The sequence below is a fragment of the Nomia melanderi genome, chromosome 6 (assembly GCF_051020985.1).
Source record: "Nomia melanderi isolate GNS246 chromosome 6, iyNomMela1, whole genome shotgun sequence".
NCBI classification, from domain to species: Eukaryota; Metazoa; Arthropoda; class Insecta; order Hymenoptera; family Halictidae; genus Nomia; species Nomia melanderi.
The window spans coordinates 10752907-10768758 of record NC_135004.1 but is presented as its reverse complement, the minus strand read 5'-3'; the positions used below and the strand labels follow the sequence as shown (position 1 = coordinate 10768758).

The 15852-nt window shown below is 33.4% G+C and overlaps 1 protein-coding gene across 3 annotated transcripts in view; it reads left to right on the top strand.

Moving 5' to 3' along the window:
* The window catches only part of Ipk1 (Inositol phosphate kinase 1), a 276465-nt gene that overhangs the window by 76387 nt on the left and 184226 nt on the right, over nt 1–15852 (top strand). For 2 of the 3 annotated variants that reach the window (XM_031978695.2, XM_031978694.2), the window contains exon 3: nt 5093–5132. Coding sequence is in view for 1 of the 3 variants with exons in the window: in XM_076368289.1 (XP_076224404.1) it covers nt 5239–5248 (10 nt within the window). In the remaining 2 variants the exon portion in view is untranslated. Of the gene's footprint in view, nt 1–5092; nt 5249–15852 lie in introns of all 3 variants that reach the window. The other variant, XM_076368289.1, reaches the window with a different exon arrangement.

Below are 15852 nucleotides of genomic sequence, written 5' to 3'. Positions count from 1 at the left end.
GATTTATAACATCTAATAATTACATTTATCAGTGAGTATTGACACTAACCGTATCGCGAACCGGTCAAATGACCGGTTTCAAAATATAATTTAAAATTCTGCGTTTTCTTTCGTCCATTTAACTTCTTGTCAATTTCTATATTGCTCGTTATCAGTTTTTCAATTCTTGCCTTTCCTTTTGTTTCTATTCCCGGTAAGAGAAATTTGTTATCGAACTTGCTTACCGTTATTTTGTAGACAGTTATTTAACTGGTTACGATAGGAATAGGCGTCTACAAACTGCTGATACGGTTAGTATTAATAATTATTAATTAGCAGTGCAGCCTGGTATCTGATGAAAACACCATTTGTTTCATAATGTTTATTATTTTGTTATTTGTTATTGAATCTTATTCAATTTAAAATGTAGTTAATTTCATTGATTTAAATCGAAATGAAAATATTTATAATAATTACGTATCGGTGAGCAATTTTTAAGACGACATGTGAGAATCAATGACAAATAACAAAGTAATAAAGATTATGAAATAAATAGTGTTTTCATCAGATACCAGGGTGCACTGTTAATTATTAAGGTTAAGTTCAAATTTAAATTAATTCTTCCTCCAAAGAGAATGTTGGCACGGTTTTTAAATATTTCTTGACGTATTTACTGTCTGGTTTCTCAGATATCAAGGACATCAGTTTAAGAAATGCTGTTTCGAGAAAACCGCGTTTAAAGTTTCTACGACGAGCAGCGTGAGACCCGACACCGCTACGTTTCTTATAACTTCGTTAGTTTTCCGGATTCTGAATCCTTTTGATATTATGCTTTCAAAATATTCATACTTAGCAAACCGAATGGGAAGATCTCTCACCTTTCGCTTAGCAACGCATTGCCATGTATTTTGTTCATTTTTTCCTTTTGTTATTTAATAAGTCTTCAACTGAGAATATTTGCAGTTTAATAAATATCTTCCTTACTTCTGCGAAACACAATTTTTAATCAAATAATTTTAAAGTTAGTGAAAAGGGTTTCAATTGTACATTTTTTAGACGATTATCTAAGTGTTAAACTATAGAAAAACAGAAAACAAAAGTTTCGATCATTTTTATCACACTAGGAAGACAACACATTGCGTACCGGAAACGAGAAATTTCGTTTTTATATAAGTACCTACCTCCGTAACTTTGTTAACTGCCACGCCATTTTAAAGAATATTAAATTTTATTACAACTAATTCCTTTAAAATTGATCAAATAACAATATGATATTTTAATATCTCGCACATAGTGATGTAAGTTGATCTCATTGAAAATCCTCGGCCCAAAAATTCAAAGGATCGCTTTAAGTAATATAATCTAATCACTTCTCTTCAACTATTGTTCAAAGAAAATCGTTAAGCTGCTTTTTGATACAAGACAATCGTTAAAAAGCCTATCAACCATTTAACAGCCATGTGCGTCGGTGACTCGAAGGATTCACGAAAGCGGTATTAAACTCTACTAATTTATTTAAAAATTAAAGATCATAATTTATTTCTTCCGTCTAAACGAAAAGTTTTTGTTAGGAAAAATTGAATGGTAACAATTTTATATCGATAATCAAACAAAAGTAATGGTTAACTTCAAGTTCGTATATAACATCGCGCACCGAGAAAATGTGTGCATTAAAAGTTTAATAGTCGACCGGTAAATAAGGTTTTAATATCTGTCAGCCATGAATGTTCGATAAAATTAAGAATTTACTCATCGCTGGCTCCGCACGCCGTGAGACCCGCCATTTTGCTGACCGAAAGCGCCGCGTCTGGTGTCTTGTCTCGTACCGTTTTCGTCGACGGTAGACCTCTTTGAGTCTCGGTTCCGCAGCTCTGCATCACAGGAACCTATTTATATTCGGCGATAGTGAATGCACGAGGTGATCCACGAACCGGAAAACCCAGGTTCGTGTGAAGCCCAACGGATATCCCAAAAGTGTTTGATCAACCTATCAACGTAGGGTAAACGTATCTATAGAATATCGCCACTCGTAATACTTCACGAAGAAAATAGTATATAGAGTGTTCCGACTGAAGAAGGGTACGAGAATAGTTTCCCTCACTTTTAACACTAGAACTATCCAGCAATCAAATAGATATTTTCAAAATCTTACATAGAATCTCTAAGAACGCAGCTATTGACTTTTCAATTGACTTACGATTCAACTTGCGTATTAAGAAGTCGATTTCTTTAGTAATTTCGCAGAGAAGCATGTTATCTTTTTAATAATTGGAGAAGAAGAATTTATGAATGGATCAATTTGACCCGTTTGGTAGTTTTATCGTTGATGATGTAATGATTGTTTCTCGAGATGTTTAATCCTGTATAGGTCTTTATAATTTTGAAGTCACGTACCAATATAGTAGCATTTTGGCGATGTTTTAATTTTGCAAAGTAAGGTGACGAATAAAGTTGAGTAATTAATTAACTGAAGCTTTTATTAGGCATGAAAGTTCAACGTCATTGCAATTTCAAAATCACAAGGCATATTCGTTTTAGTACAATTATTAGCTTGTCAACTGCGGAATTTAGTTTGGAAAATGTTCAAGCATTAAATTATCAATCAATTTTATTTCTTCTCCTTTCAGTTCAAGTATTCAATTTAAAAGAAAATTTCAGACGAAAAGAACATGCCGCCATATTGGTGACACATTACTGGCGCGATGCGAGGAATTTTGTTACGCTTGACGCAGATACGCAGACTGATTTTGTTTATTAATCATTTTGTATGGAGTGATACATTTCAAAAGAATCTAGCATAGATAATGCAACGAGACTGTCGATGTGTATAAGACGTCATTGGTAATTTCCGAACAAAAATGCCTCGACGTGCGTGATATTTACCGTGATTCCAGCGCAAGAGGTTAAGCTGCCGTCACAATGGAATTGGAATAACGGTTCGAGGATGGAGGCATAGCCCGTATGCTGTTTCCACGTTAATCACGGGAACGGGACAGCACAATGTTGCGAAAAAAAGGAGTACCAGTGTACCGAACACTTCGCCGAAGTGTTCCACGACATTGCGTGACTTCTTATTGTTCCATCCGAGCTATAAATCAGTCACATTGTTCATAGCCCAGCGGCTGCTTCTTGAATCTCAACGTTAGACGTTCCAGATCTATCAAAATAAGACAATTCTGGATTTCTTTATGTTTTGTTGTAACTAAAACTATGATGACGGTGATTTTGTGGAGAATTGTCGAATAAATTTATTCATTCGTGGGTATACTCGAATGAATGTGTTGAGGAAATAGAAACAATAATGAAAATGGCAAGAACTCATTTTATTGACAGAATGGATAGACAGTAATATATTTATTAACAGAATTATGGAAAATTAACGTGAACCTGAGAGGAGAATATGAAAGTAATGTGAAAAGAAATAGATAAGCTAATTACATAATTTTAATAAAGCACTGCCATATTTTTAGTACCTAATTAGTAACTAATTCTAATAAAGATTAAGTTATTTAGGCACATGCAATTTACATCTGATTCGTATCCTCCAGGTTGACATGTGTTTGTATATATAAACGGGAAATCACACGAGTGGATCTAACAATTGATTATTTAAACGATTGGACCGCTGAGAATTACCATTTCAAAACCTGACGTTAAAATACATGAAGGTTTCTTTCGCCGCCGTGTCATCGCATTTTCTACAAAAATTATCAGACGCTTCTCATTTATTTTTAAAACTGTTCCTTTGAACAATTTTCTTTACGCTACTGACGCCGTGTGTAATTTTCCCTTTAATCCTTTCAACACTGATAGAATAATGCTTCTCGAATTAATTACTAAAATAATTACTCCAACTTTTTTAAGCAGGTTCAGAAATGAATAGCAGTTTCTAATAAATTATTCCTTATTACAATAATAATGAAACTTTATTTTAAACTGCAATAAATTCTGTTTGAATTTCGCTTCTCTTTATTTAATATTATATATAATATTATTACTTAATACGTAATATATTATAAGCAGATATTTTTAATTATTGGTTATTTGGAGAACCATCTGATCGTCTCTTTCTTTAATAATAAACTTATTTAAGTCGAAGATATTTGAATGATTTTAAAATAAAAATGTAGTAGATAGAGAAAGAAATTTTCGAGATCAAAAATAGAAAATTTCGAGGTTATAGTAATATAAAAATTCCATGCAGTTTATCTTGAATGTAAAAAAATAATCTAATGGTAAAATGATATTAGAATGTAATGAATTATGTTGTATCAATATCTAAAGCAACTAGAAAATCAAAAATTCTTAAATTACTGAATTGGAAGTGATGGATATACACTTTAATTAGTTTGCTAATAAAACCTAATGGCATTAGAGTTCTTCTTTAGCCAACTAAAAGCTAAAGATGTTTACTGGTATGCTAATTCTACGTTAGAGATAATGACCCTGAAATTCGTTACCTCTAAGTTTGAAAACAATTTTTTCTGTATTTACGATAGTTCTCTTTCGCAACCATTCAAACATATCGAAGTGTGGGCATCATGCCATAAGTAATAAAAGAGAGACTTAAATAGTTTTCTTCAGCTGGGGTACTCTGAGTAGTTTTTGATTTTGTTTAAAAATATTAATTATTTTTCTCAATTTTAATGTATTTCACATTTTACATGGTACTTGAAACCGTGTTTCTTTGTATTTCTCTAACGTTTTAATGTTTTGTTAATTGTTTTCTTTCGATAGTTATCGAAATTATGATATGTCGCAGAAGTGATAATAAATATGTTGAAGCATTAAATTATCCAATCTATGTAATGTCTGTATTTTCTTTTTCGAAGTTTTATTTCTCTTTCTTTCAGTTTAAATATTCAATTTAAAAAAATTCAACCATTCTTATGCGAAATTACGAATATAAAAAATTAATTGATCTGAGAAACAAGTTAGATCGTTCGACTAACAATTTTTAAAATTTGTGAAATATGAACGTACTATCAATGCAAACAATTTAAGAATGTTTCTCAACTTACGGTCAGATAAGAAAAGGTTTTTCTGAAAAACTGATAATTTAATTATAAAACTGAGATTAATTAACTGACAATACATATTTTTCTGTTTTCAGATGCAGCGTAACTTCTAATCCTGTTTGGCGATCTGATCTGGTGAGCTTTTTGTCCGTTTCCTTTTTATCCTTCGAACGATAAGAAACAGACTTCACAGTGAAACTGATTTCATTGCTAGAATATCCGAACAAAGTCAATTTATGGAATGAAAAAAGGTAACAACGACTTGTATTTGTATCTCTCCAGAATAATAAGACACAGATCATATGTACAAAAAAATTAAAAGAAGTATCCCTTTCTATAATGAAAGTGCAATGTCCAAGTTACAATTTCCATTAATCAAAGTTAAAAGTATAATTGGATCTTTACAAAACTGAAAATCTTTTCTGTGCAATTGGCGAAAGGTGAAATTAAACAGAAAGATCCTTTCCTGATGCCAACATTGAAATCAATCTAATGAAGAGGGTACAATAAAATTCAATTAGCACCTATGTAGACAGACATTTATGGTCACAGACTATTCTGATGGTTCAATACAAATTACCGAACCCATTATCGGGACTAGCCCGACGTTAATAGACAATTTAGAGTCTTTCGTAGATGAGTAATCGGGGTTATAGTGGCTCGTCAAATATCGAAGCGATTAATCTGTGCTTCTAATAGGGAAAGATAGAGCAACAATCGCTATCTAAGATAGTTAAATCGGATAAACTATAAGATTGTTATTTGTTGAAAAAGAAATCACTTCGAAAATTTAAATAAACCGATTCTTCTCTTTTAACTTACATAGAAATAACCTTAATCCCTTCTTGTATAATCACGGGTCAGACTCGTGATAGAAATTTTTAACCTTTAACAAATCTAAACGTTACTTATTTTTCATACAAATGAAATATTACTTGCTTATTGTTAATCTATAACCTTTGAAGTAACTGTAGATACAGAGTGAGCATCAAATTTTTCTCCTTTTTTATTAAATTGTTACAATTATTACGATAAAATTGTCCTACTGAACACAGTTGTAAAATAAAAAATAGGACAAGGTAATATACTAATATACTATTACTGGTTAGTAAAGTACTATTAAATAATAAATAATAATATATTATTACTAACGTGAACAAAAATCTTAATTATTTTAAATAATGGTGCACAATCATCCAGAAAGTAAAAACGACATTCTTTGTTCAAATGTTTTTATGTTTCCACAGGAAAGCATATTTCTAAATATAATTGAAGTCACGTAAAAAGAAAAAATCTTTTATTCTGTATTCTGAGAAAACCGTATCTCAGATACCCTGCATACTGATTACGCTTTATTTCAACAACGTCCACGGTAAGAAAACTCCAGCATGGTCATGTTTCTAACGAGAGAGAAACAGAAACATGTTTCCACGTATCTCAAGTTTTATACAACAAAGAACTTCCAACTCGGCTATTTATTTCACGCTTTTTCAAAAGAATTATTATCAAGAATACCTTCAATCATTTACATTTGAGAATTCATCCACTGTAAATATACATTTTTTCTCTGGCGCAGTTTCTCTGATAAAAGACAGTTTTATCGCTTAACATGACGAATAATCGTATATAGCAACAAAATATTATTTCAATATTATATAACAAAATATTAAGCGACAATACTATTTTATCATAATATTTTGCATATTAACCCGTTGCCTTATAATACTGTGTCAGATTAGTTTTCTTGTTAGCAATTTCTATAGTTTCACTACTACATTATTAACGATAATTAGTTCTAACAGGTGCAACTGCGAAATTATCGCAGCAAAGGGGTTGATACACTATAGAAAATTGAATATTGAACATAGTATACCACTACATAAAAACTACTACACAGTACTACCACGCGAAAAGCTGGCTGTCGCATGCATATGAAATTTGTTAGATCAAAAGCGTCGTCCCCTTTTAACAAAAATATCCGTTAGAACGTCGAAAAAGAACGCCGAGACTCTCCGGTTGATCCAGTAAATTATCTAATCCCGTCGGCGGGACGTGTTCGACGTTAACGGAGTAGGTAAACACCGTCGCTCGAAACGTGGAACGGTCAGTTGCCCCACTGATAATGCGAACCCATCCAGAATAATCGTCAAAGGTGCCGCCAGACGGAACACCGGCCGAACAATACGAGGCGCCTTCGCCGGCGAAACTTATTGAAAAACAATTTTTACGGACGATCGACGGAACTGATGGATAATGTAGCGGGTCCATCCCGGCGTACCAATGGCGGCTCCGCGGCGGCAGCGGCGGCGGCGTCGTTGTATTACAACAACGTTCGCGATTATGTGCGCCGCTCGCCGGATTACGATGTGCTTTCCCGACTACTGATTTTCGCGCCCGGATTCCAGCTGACGCTTCAATAAATTTCACGCGCTCCTGGCGAATATGTTTTTCAGCCGTGGCAGAGGATACACACGACCACAGACGAAAGCTTGGCTGATTATGGGAAAAGAGAAACTTGTTTCCGAATATTTCGAATTGATTTACATAGCTTTCGGCTGAATTTATTCTCTGTTTCCAACATCGAGTATTCCGTTTTTTGTCGTAATACGATGCGTTGCGTTGCATTTAACACTAAAATTGCCGAGCGATTGAATCGACTTTTTAAAATTCCTCTATAGAAAGTCCAAGAGTGCAGCTATTGAGACTTTGATTTAGAATTCATTTTGCGTATTGCTAAATCAATTTCTTGAATAATATCGTAGAGAAACATCTGTTATCTTTTTAATTGTCGCGGAAAGAAGAAATCGGGAATGGGTCGTTTTGACTCGTCTGGTGGTTTTAGTGTAAAGAAATGTGACAAGGCGGGTGTAATAAATAATGGATTAAATGAATCTGTGAATAATAGGACGCGTTAATATTCAAATTGTAGGGGGACGAAGTCAAAGAAATCATGTTGTGTTGCAAGATATAGTTAATAGTTTTTTTTACAAGAGATTTCGCGAATTATTCAAATAGCAGCTGGGTTTAAGCTAGCTACTGCTTATTAATATGACCATTCGCAATAATAACTAAATTCTTATAAATACAACGCGTATATGTTGCAATAGAGTTTACTTGTGTTACCATCTAATATTACGCTACGACGATTTCCTAAACTTTTATCGCCTTTTAACGCGTGACTGCAGCGACTCCAATAAATATAATAAAAACATAAGCAAACACCTATACATGTAAATCGTTCGAGAAATTCTAGAGGAACTTTTGTTTTATGACTTAACACTATTTACGTATATACATCTACCAGTACAGTTTGCACGATCGTTCCTAGAAAACTTGATATTCATCCATTTAGATCTTCAAAATCAAATATTTCATAACAGACGGTTAGAAAACATATTCGCGCAACTGCATAAATCAAAATCGACCTGAACATTTACCAAATAATGCTTATAAAATTCAACACGAGTCACATTGATTCGTTCCGTCGATCTGGTGTTACCGAACTTCCAACGTTAGAAATGTATAACCATTCTCCAGAATGTCGAGCAAACCGCCAAAGCCAAGCGTGTCCATTAACACATTGAACGCCAAATACACAAAACGGAAAAAATATATTGTTAAGTCATTTGATTGAATTGCATTATTATTACTGCACGTTCGTGTAGCCGAATGTCGCTGCATTAGGTAGCGTTATTTATAATATAGAAATGTTTCCAAATAATCGTCGTTTAATCGAACGAACTATAGTAATCGGATTTGGTTGGGAGTCACCGGTGACCCTCGTGGCATTCAACGTGTTAAAAAAAAGCAATGGCGCAATAAATATTTGCTACCTTTCAATGCTCGGCACTGAAACGTTAAACTCGGCCGACGTTGAACCTATCGCTCCGCGGAATCCATTTTCTCGGAGGAAATGCATCGAAGGTTCCGTGGGAGAGAAGTCGCTGGGCACTGTCTGTCTGGTCATGGTCGGCGAACCCTGGCGAAATTGCAGGTGCCTCGATGAGTCTCGATTCACGAATTACGATTTACTCGTTCGCCGGCGTTCTCTCCACTTCTTTCGTGACTTGGGCGCCGAGACCGGAGAAAAATGATTCTACGAACGCGATCCGGAGGCCCGAGGCGCCACGGTTTTTTCGACGCGAACATATCTGACCCTGGGTTTACGCGAAAATTCCACGTGGATTCGTTTTACGCGAATGAAAATAGTATGAACAAAGTGTGTCGGTATAAGAGAAACGAAAATATTGAGAAGAAAAGCTGATGTAAGTTTTAGAACGGGTTTATCTCAGGTAGTCGATCGAAGGAATGTTTTAGAAAGCAGAAGTACATTTTACTCGTTAAATTCAGATCGTGTGAATTAATTTGCACTCGAGAGGTGACTGTCAGCCATCATTTGATTTGATATAACAAAATTACGAAATGTTATATATAATATTAAGTTTTGTATAATACATCAATACGTGAAATATTTAATTAAAATAGCTTTGTTTCTTAATTTACGTATGTTTCCATAAGTTTCAAATAATGTCGCCTATGTTTCATCGGAAAGTGTCAAATGACTCTAGTGAAAAGCTTCCGAGTGCAAAGGGTTAAACTCGCATATAAAAACTACCGCGTAAATTGAGGGTCGAGCGTAAGTATTTCTCTCATTCGTTATTTCCTGCTTTTCAACCGAACCAAGGATATTATACAGTATGTTTCAAGCCTTTGTTCTATGATTTCTCTCACAGCGATGCTCGATAAAATTATTAGGTCGTCTCATGAGTTCGTGCTGCGGTGTGTTTATACTTCTCGCGTTACGTTTCGTAATTGCAGCGATACGAGGGCTTGGGTGACTAAACCTTAATGCTTCAGTTCAGTCAGTAGAAGGTATTCCAGAGCGACAGATGACCTAACCCTTTGCACTCAGAAGTTTTTCGCTAGAAATATTTTAACATTTTCTGACAAGGTAAAGACTTTTGTGAAAGTAACTCGAAGAGAAATCACACGTGCATCGTGGAACAAAGTTATTTTACTTCAATATTTCCCAAATCGATACATCATACTCCGTATAATATTAAAAACGTTAAATAACATTCCCAAATATCCATAAACATTAACTTTATCCTTCGCACACGTGTTACTCGTGAAATCTCATAAAATCCGCAGTTAGCTAGTAACCAACAACCGCGACACGGACCAAATAAATCACAGCGAGACAAAGGAAAAGAAAAGAAATAAAGGAAAGTACAAAACCGATCGCTCGTCATTCGGAGATTAGTCGGAACCCGTAATCATGTTTTCGTTCCCCCAGAAATTCGGATTACGTGATCGTCCACACGAACGGACGAGCGAACGAACCATGGAACCGCGCGCGCACGTCCTTTTCCGGGAGACCGTTTGTCACGTATGACGCAGCCGAGTGTTTTTCAATTTGGCACTCCGTCATATATATCTCTGACACGTGAGTTTCGTCGCGATCGTTTATCAGCAGCCTGAACGTCGCTGCCGAGCTCTTGAACAGAGCGTTCGCCAGAAGCGCTGAGGGCTCTTCGACCGACGAGGAAGCCAAATGGAATGTAATCCGGTGTGAGGAGATCCTAATAGTTATGTTTGTAACCCTTGAGAGGGGAATCTCAGGTTATAGTAGCAAAATTGATTCTTCGATATTTTCTTCTTTCGGAGAATCATTAACGCGTTAACACTTTGACTGCCGCGGCGGTCACCGATGACCGGAGCTTTCAAATTACAAGGAAATAATTATGACTTGGAAGATAATTGATTTCGAGTACACATTTTCTAGTTAGTAACTAGATAATAGGGTAACATAAAAATTTTCATATCAAAGAATTAATAATTCTTGCTTTGTTTCTTTGCTATAGAAAGAATAAGTGACACATAAAGCACTGATGTTTCTCGTGGCAGTCAACGTGTTAACCGTTACGAAAATGTTGATTTTACATAACACTTATTCTTTCGCAGCGAAGAAAAATAGGAACAATTATTTGTTATTACAAGCCTTGTATCATACTATCAACTTACCCGTTAACTACCACGAAAATCTTGAGTGTTTTACAGAATAGTTATTTTTTCGTAGAAAGGTAAATAGTAACAGTTGTTAACACTAACCATACCGAGAACCGGTCGAATGTGTGGGTTTAAAATGCTGCGTTCTCTTTCATTCATTTAGTTTTGTGTCAATTCCTGTATTGTCCAATTAATCACTTCAATGTCTGTTTTTCCTTCTATTTTTGTTTCCAATCTAGAAAGTTTATCATCTGTTTTGTTTACGTTTAATTCTTAGCTAGTTATTTGACTGGTTACTGTAGGAAAAGTTGCAGTACAGTTAGTGTTAACTATTATTACAATCTTTATGTTACACTATCATCAACTTACGTTATTTCACATTTTTATTTAACATCAGTCATCTTGCATGTTATAATAGTTTTCGAGTAATTGAAACGCGTCAGTCACGGTAGTCAACGTATTAACATCAGGAAACTTTCGTATTTATTAGATTCTGATGATTGTTATAATTGTCACATTACATACCAACAATTGTCACACTGTCGAAAAGAATGACAACAATTGATTTAATAGTAATAAACAAATGCTTTCTCCTAGTTTTTGCACGTATCTTTGTACCTGTAAAATAATAAACATTTATAGTTAAACATTCTCCAAACAAAAATATAGAAAAATTATTTGATCCTACTGGTATAATGTTCCCGACGTTATTTACAAATCAAAATGAGAATACAATTGAAAAGAAATTAATTTGAAAGTATCAAACAATGGAATTGAAATTTTATTCAAATTTCCATGAAATAATTCTTTGTTTTAATTTCCCATACAAATTACAAGAGTCTGCTTTACCGAATTCCTTTCGGATGATCGAGTTTCTGTCGTGCTACAAATTTACAAATAGTGTTTTATAAAATATGTCGATAAGGTCACAGGGTAACTCGGTTGACGAAAACGGTGTATCGGAGTACGCCACAGAAGTGAAGTCTTTTGTGGGCTTACTTTGTTTGCTTCTGAAAAAAAGTTGCTTCACATGTAGGTCAATATTGATCGCGTTATATAAATAAAAAGATAAAACGCTGCCGAGAATGTTGTAGTGGATGATGTTTAATTAGAGTGTGGATGCTGGTGTAATGAATTCAAAACACAATAAAATATAAATTACGATTGAATGTTGTTTACATTAATAAATTTCGTCGTAGCAGGAGATCTTATTAAGAAGTCTTATAAAATCATAATAAAAATAAATCAATATTTATCAATAACAAATATTTCCAATGTTTGGCACATTTTTTCGTGTTAAAAACTCTGTTATCTTTCTATTATATTCTCTTCACAATTTCTACTGCGACTAGTGACTAAAACGATCCAGCCATTATAAATAGATCACATAATTATAACACTACAGTATCACGTATAAAAGGTAAATAAAAACGATGAAAAAGATCACAAGAAAATACATGTAACATATTAGTTTGGTTTCTTCGCCTGTAAGACAAGTATATATTAGGTTCTTAATTGACGGATGGCAAACGTCCAAAAATCTGAGAAATGATTTCACGCTAAAATTAACGAATGATACGTATATACGATCCAGTGTTTTCTGAAATAATACTTATTAATCATGTCTATTCTAATCGATTATAGATATTAATCGTTTAGCTGAGGTACGTCTGTTTAATATAATCTTTATTGTTCCATACTCGATGCAATCTGTTGTTTGAAAATGTCGATATCTTTCAGCTAAGAAATGAAACGAAAAATCACCGTTATTTATCTTCGTTAATTTATCAAATTTGATTTAGTTTATTCGTGAACGAGATAACCGGTATTTCGCAAACTATTACGTATTTGCGCAAATGGAGCATGAATGATATATTTCTCGGTCTTCTATGAGTCTGTCAGGTTTCATTAAAATCCGAGCGTAACGCTTCACGTAGTCTCCTTGTTAGACGGATTAACACGCGTCGCCTGACAATCAGAACATCCGGCGGGACATACAGTTAGTTGATCCTCTAATTTTTTGCCGACAAACGCTAAAGGAATCGGAGAAGGATGTGCGAATCTTTACGGTTAATTGGGATATCACTGTACTTTAACAACATTCCGAGAACTAATTAATATTTCTTGTTCAGAAAGTTTCTCTGATTTTATTTGGAACAACAATGTTCGAACGGGATAATACTTCAAATCACGTGTTATTTTTCTTAGTAATTATTTTATTTTAGAAATATGTCGCTGCTTTATTTTTAAATATATTCGAATGGTATAATATTTCAAACCACGTGTTATTTTTCTTAGTAATTATTTTATTTTAGAAATATCATGCCATTGCTTTATTTTCAAATATATTTGAATGGAATAATATTTCAAATGACATGTTGTGTTACTTCATAATTATTGTATTTTATAAATACCACTTTGTTACTTTATTTAAAAATTTTTTTGATTGGGACGATATGTCCAATTACATGTTGTGTTATTTCGTAATTACTTCATTCTAGAAATACCACTTCGTTACTTTATTCCAAGAAATGGTTTCGGAAATAATTCCCTTGTATCTGAAATTATAAAATAACGAAGTAATCATCGAGCAGTTCAATTTCTGTCTTGATTATTTTACTGGCACTGCAGTTTTCTGCTTCACCTGTTTCCCTTCGATTCTCGGCTGTTTTAAAAAGAAAATTGTTCCCTTCGCTCAGTCTTTATTAACGTGATCACAGAGTGGAACATATTCATGGAGATTGCACCGAGTTTCCTGAAAAATCATAAGAATCTAACGATATCGGGATTGGAAGTGGTGAAGATGGAATGGTAAATGATCCGACGTCTATTATCAGAGTGTATAAGAAAACAAATGATATCATTTCTGCCAGATAAAAAGACAGCTGCCTATGTATGTTAAGCTATTGCTCAATAATAAGGAACGCTATCTTGTTATCTTTATAGACATCACTTTTCTATCGTTATTCATGCCAGTAAAATAATTTCTTCGTGCCACTGTATCAATAATAATTATTATTATCATTGCTCAAAATAACTTAATTTTCAGTTTCAAATAAATTTATATTTTCTGTATACTTAAATGATTCTATTCGAATTATCACAATATAAAATGTAATATAAACTTTTATTTCATACTTTTATAATATAAAATTATTCATTAATTTCGAATGAAACATTTCCAAACGTGATACGAACTGTCTAAATTATTTCTCTAATTTAAAGTTCTTATTGATTATAAAACAGAACATCTTTCTTCAGAGATCCTAATATTTATCTTTGTAAACAGATAAATATTCAGTGAAAATCCCAAGAAAAATAATCTCAAATTCTTTTATAACCATTCAAAAAGTTGTAAAACTCGGATTCAGTTCCGTGCGAATCAAATATCGTAGGTTCGCACGATATTCAGTTGTGGTTCACTCAATTATGAAATTAACATCGAGTGTAGCTTATCGTAATTGTGCAGCGTATGAACCGTACGCGGGTTCACAGTAATTAAATAATAAATTACCGTTGGTTAAAGAGAGAACGCCGTGCTACCGCCGGTGATATCGCGAACGAGTTAAATCGTACGATATACTAGCTCGACAATTTAGCGCGAAGAGTTCGCAGAACTTTCTGTCACGGGAATCCGGATGTTTAAACGTCTGTATAGGGTGTTCCGTTTAACACTAGAAACACGAAACAGCCGAAGTAATTCATTTATCATTTAACATAAACGTTACATAAGTATATTTATTGCAATCCTGGGTAACTTACATTATAGTATATTTTTCAACAAATGATTATTAATACTAGAATCACACTAGCCAAAGTAACTTGTTTATGATGTAACATAAACGTTACATAAGTATATTTGTCGTAATCCTGGTTAATTTACTTTATAGTATACTTTTCAACAAATTATTATTAACACTAGAACCACTGGTTTCAGTTTTTTTATTTCGCAACTATTGATATCTTCAACGCGTTGAATATTCGAAAGGATTTTGAAAATAAATAGTTTCCCTTGAATATTATAATTATGTCTGAAGAAACTGAAAATAATCTATTGTTACAATTTTTATAAGGATTACATATCAAGTGTATTGAATGCTCGGCAGTTCTAGTTTAATGGAATTATAGAAAAATCTTTTACACATTATATTTGGATCTGATAAAATTTTTATAATCTTTTTATTCTTTTCTTCTTAATTGTTATATTTTTCTAGTTAATAATTTAATAAATTACTCAAAACGCATGTTATCGATTTTTCAACCGTTCTTGTTTGGAAGCAGTAATTCGTAAATAAATAAATTGCTTGACTCAGCTATTATGCCCTAAATTAATTTTTATGTCTACAATATTCCTGTACTATCGTTGTTTGAATCAACAGAAATCCACGTCCTAGCCTGTTAATACAACTAACATCGTCAATAAATGGATTAATAAATTATACAATTAGAAAAATCATTATTACTGAAAGTATCTTATCTTTAAAACCTTTATTCATAACTCATAATTCCTTTTACTAATCAATTCTACTTCAAAATTATAGATAATAAAATATTTAATAAAGACCATGAAAGTTCAAAAAAATAGAATGATCAGTGTATCGATTTCTTTCGAAACGTCGCTCTGTGAAATGTGAACGAGACCACGGTAGTAATTATTTACAAGAAATAATGAGACCATAAGTTACTTTTGGTTAGAGAAAGTGTCAGCACGAGAAGGAAAGTGCGGTTACTTATATTCCGGGTACTCATTGTCCAGTGAAAGAATTCTACATCTAACCGAATTAACTCTGAAATTTATTTACGTGAAAATAAAACTCGAATAAACGAGTATCTGCGCAGAAGATAA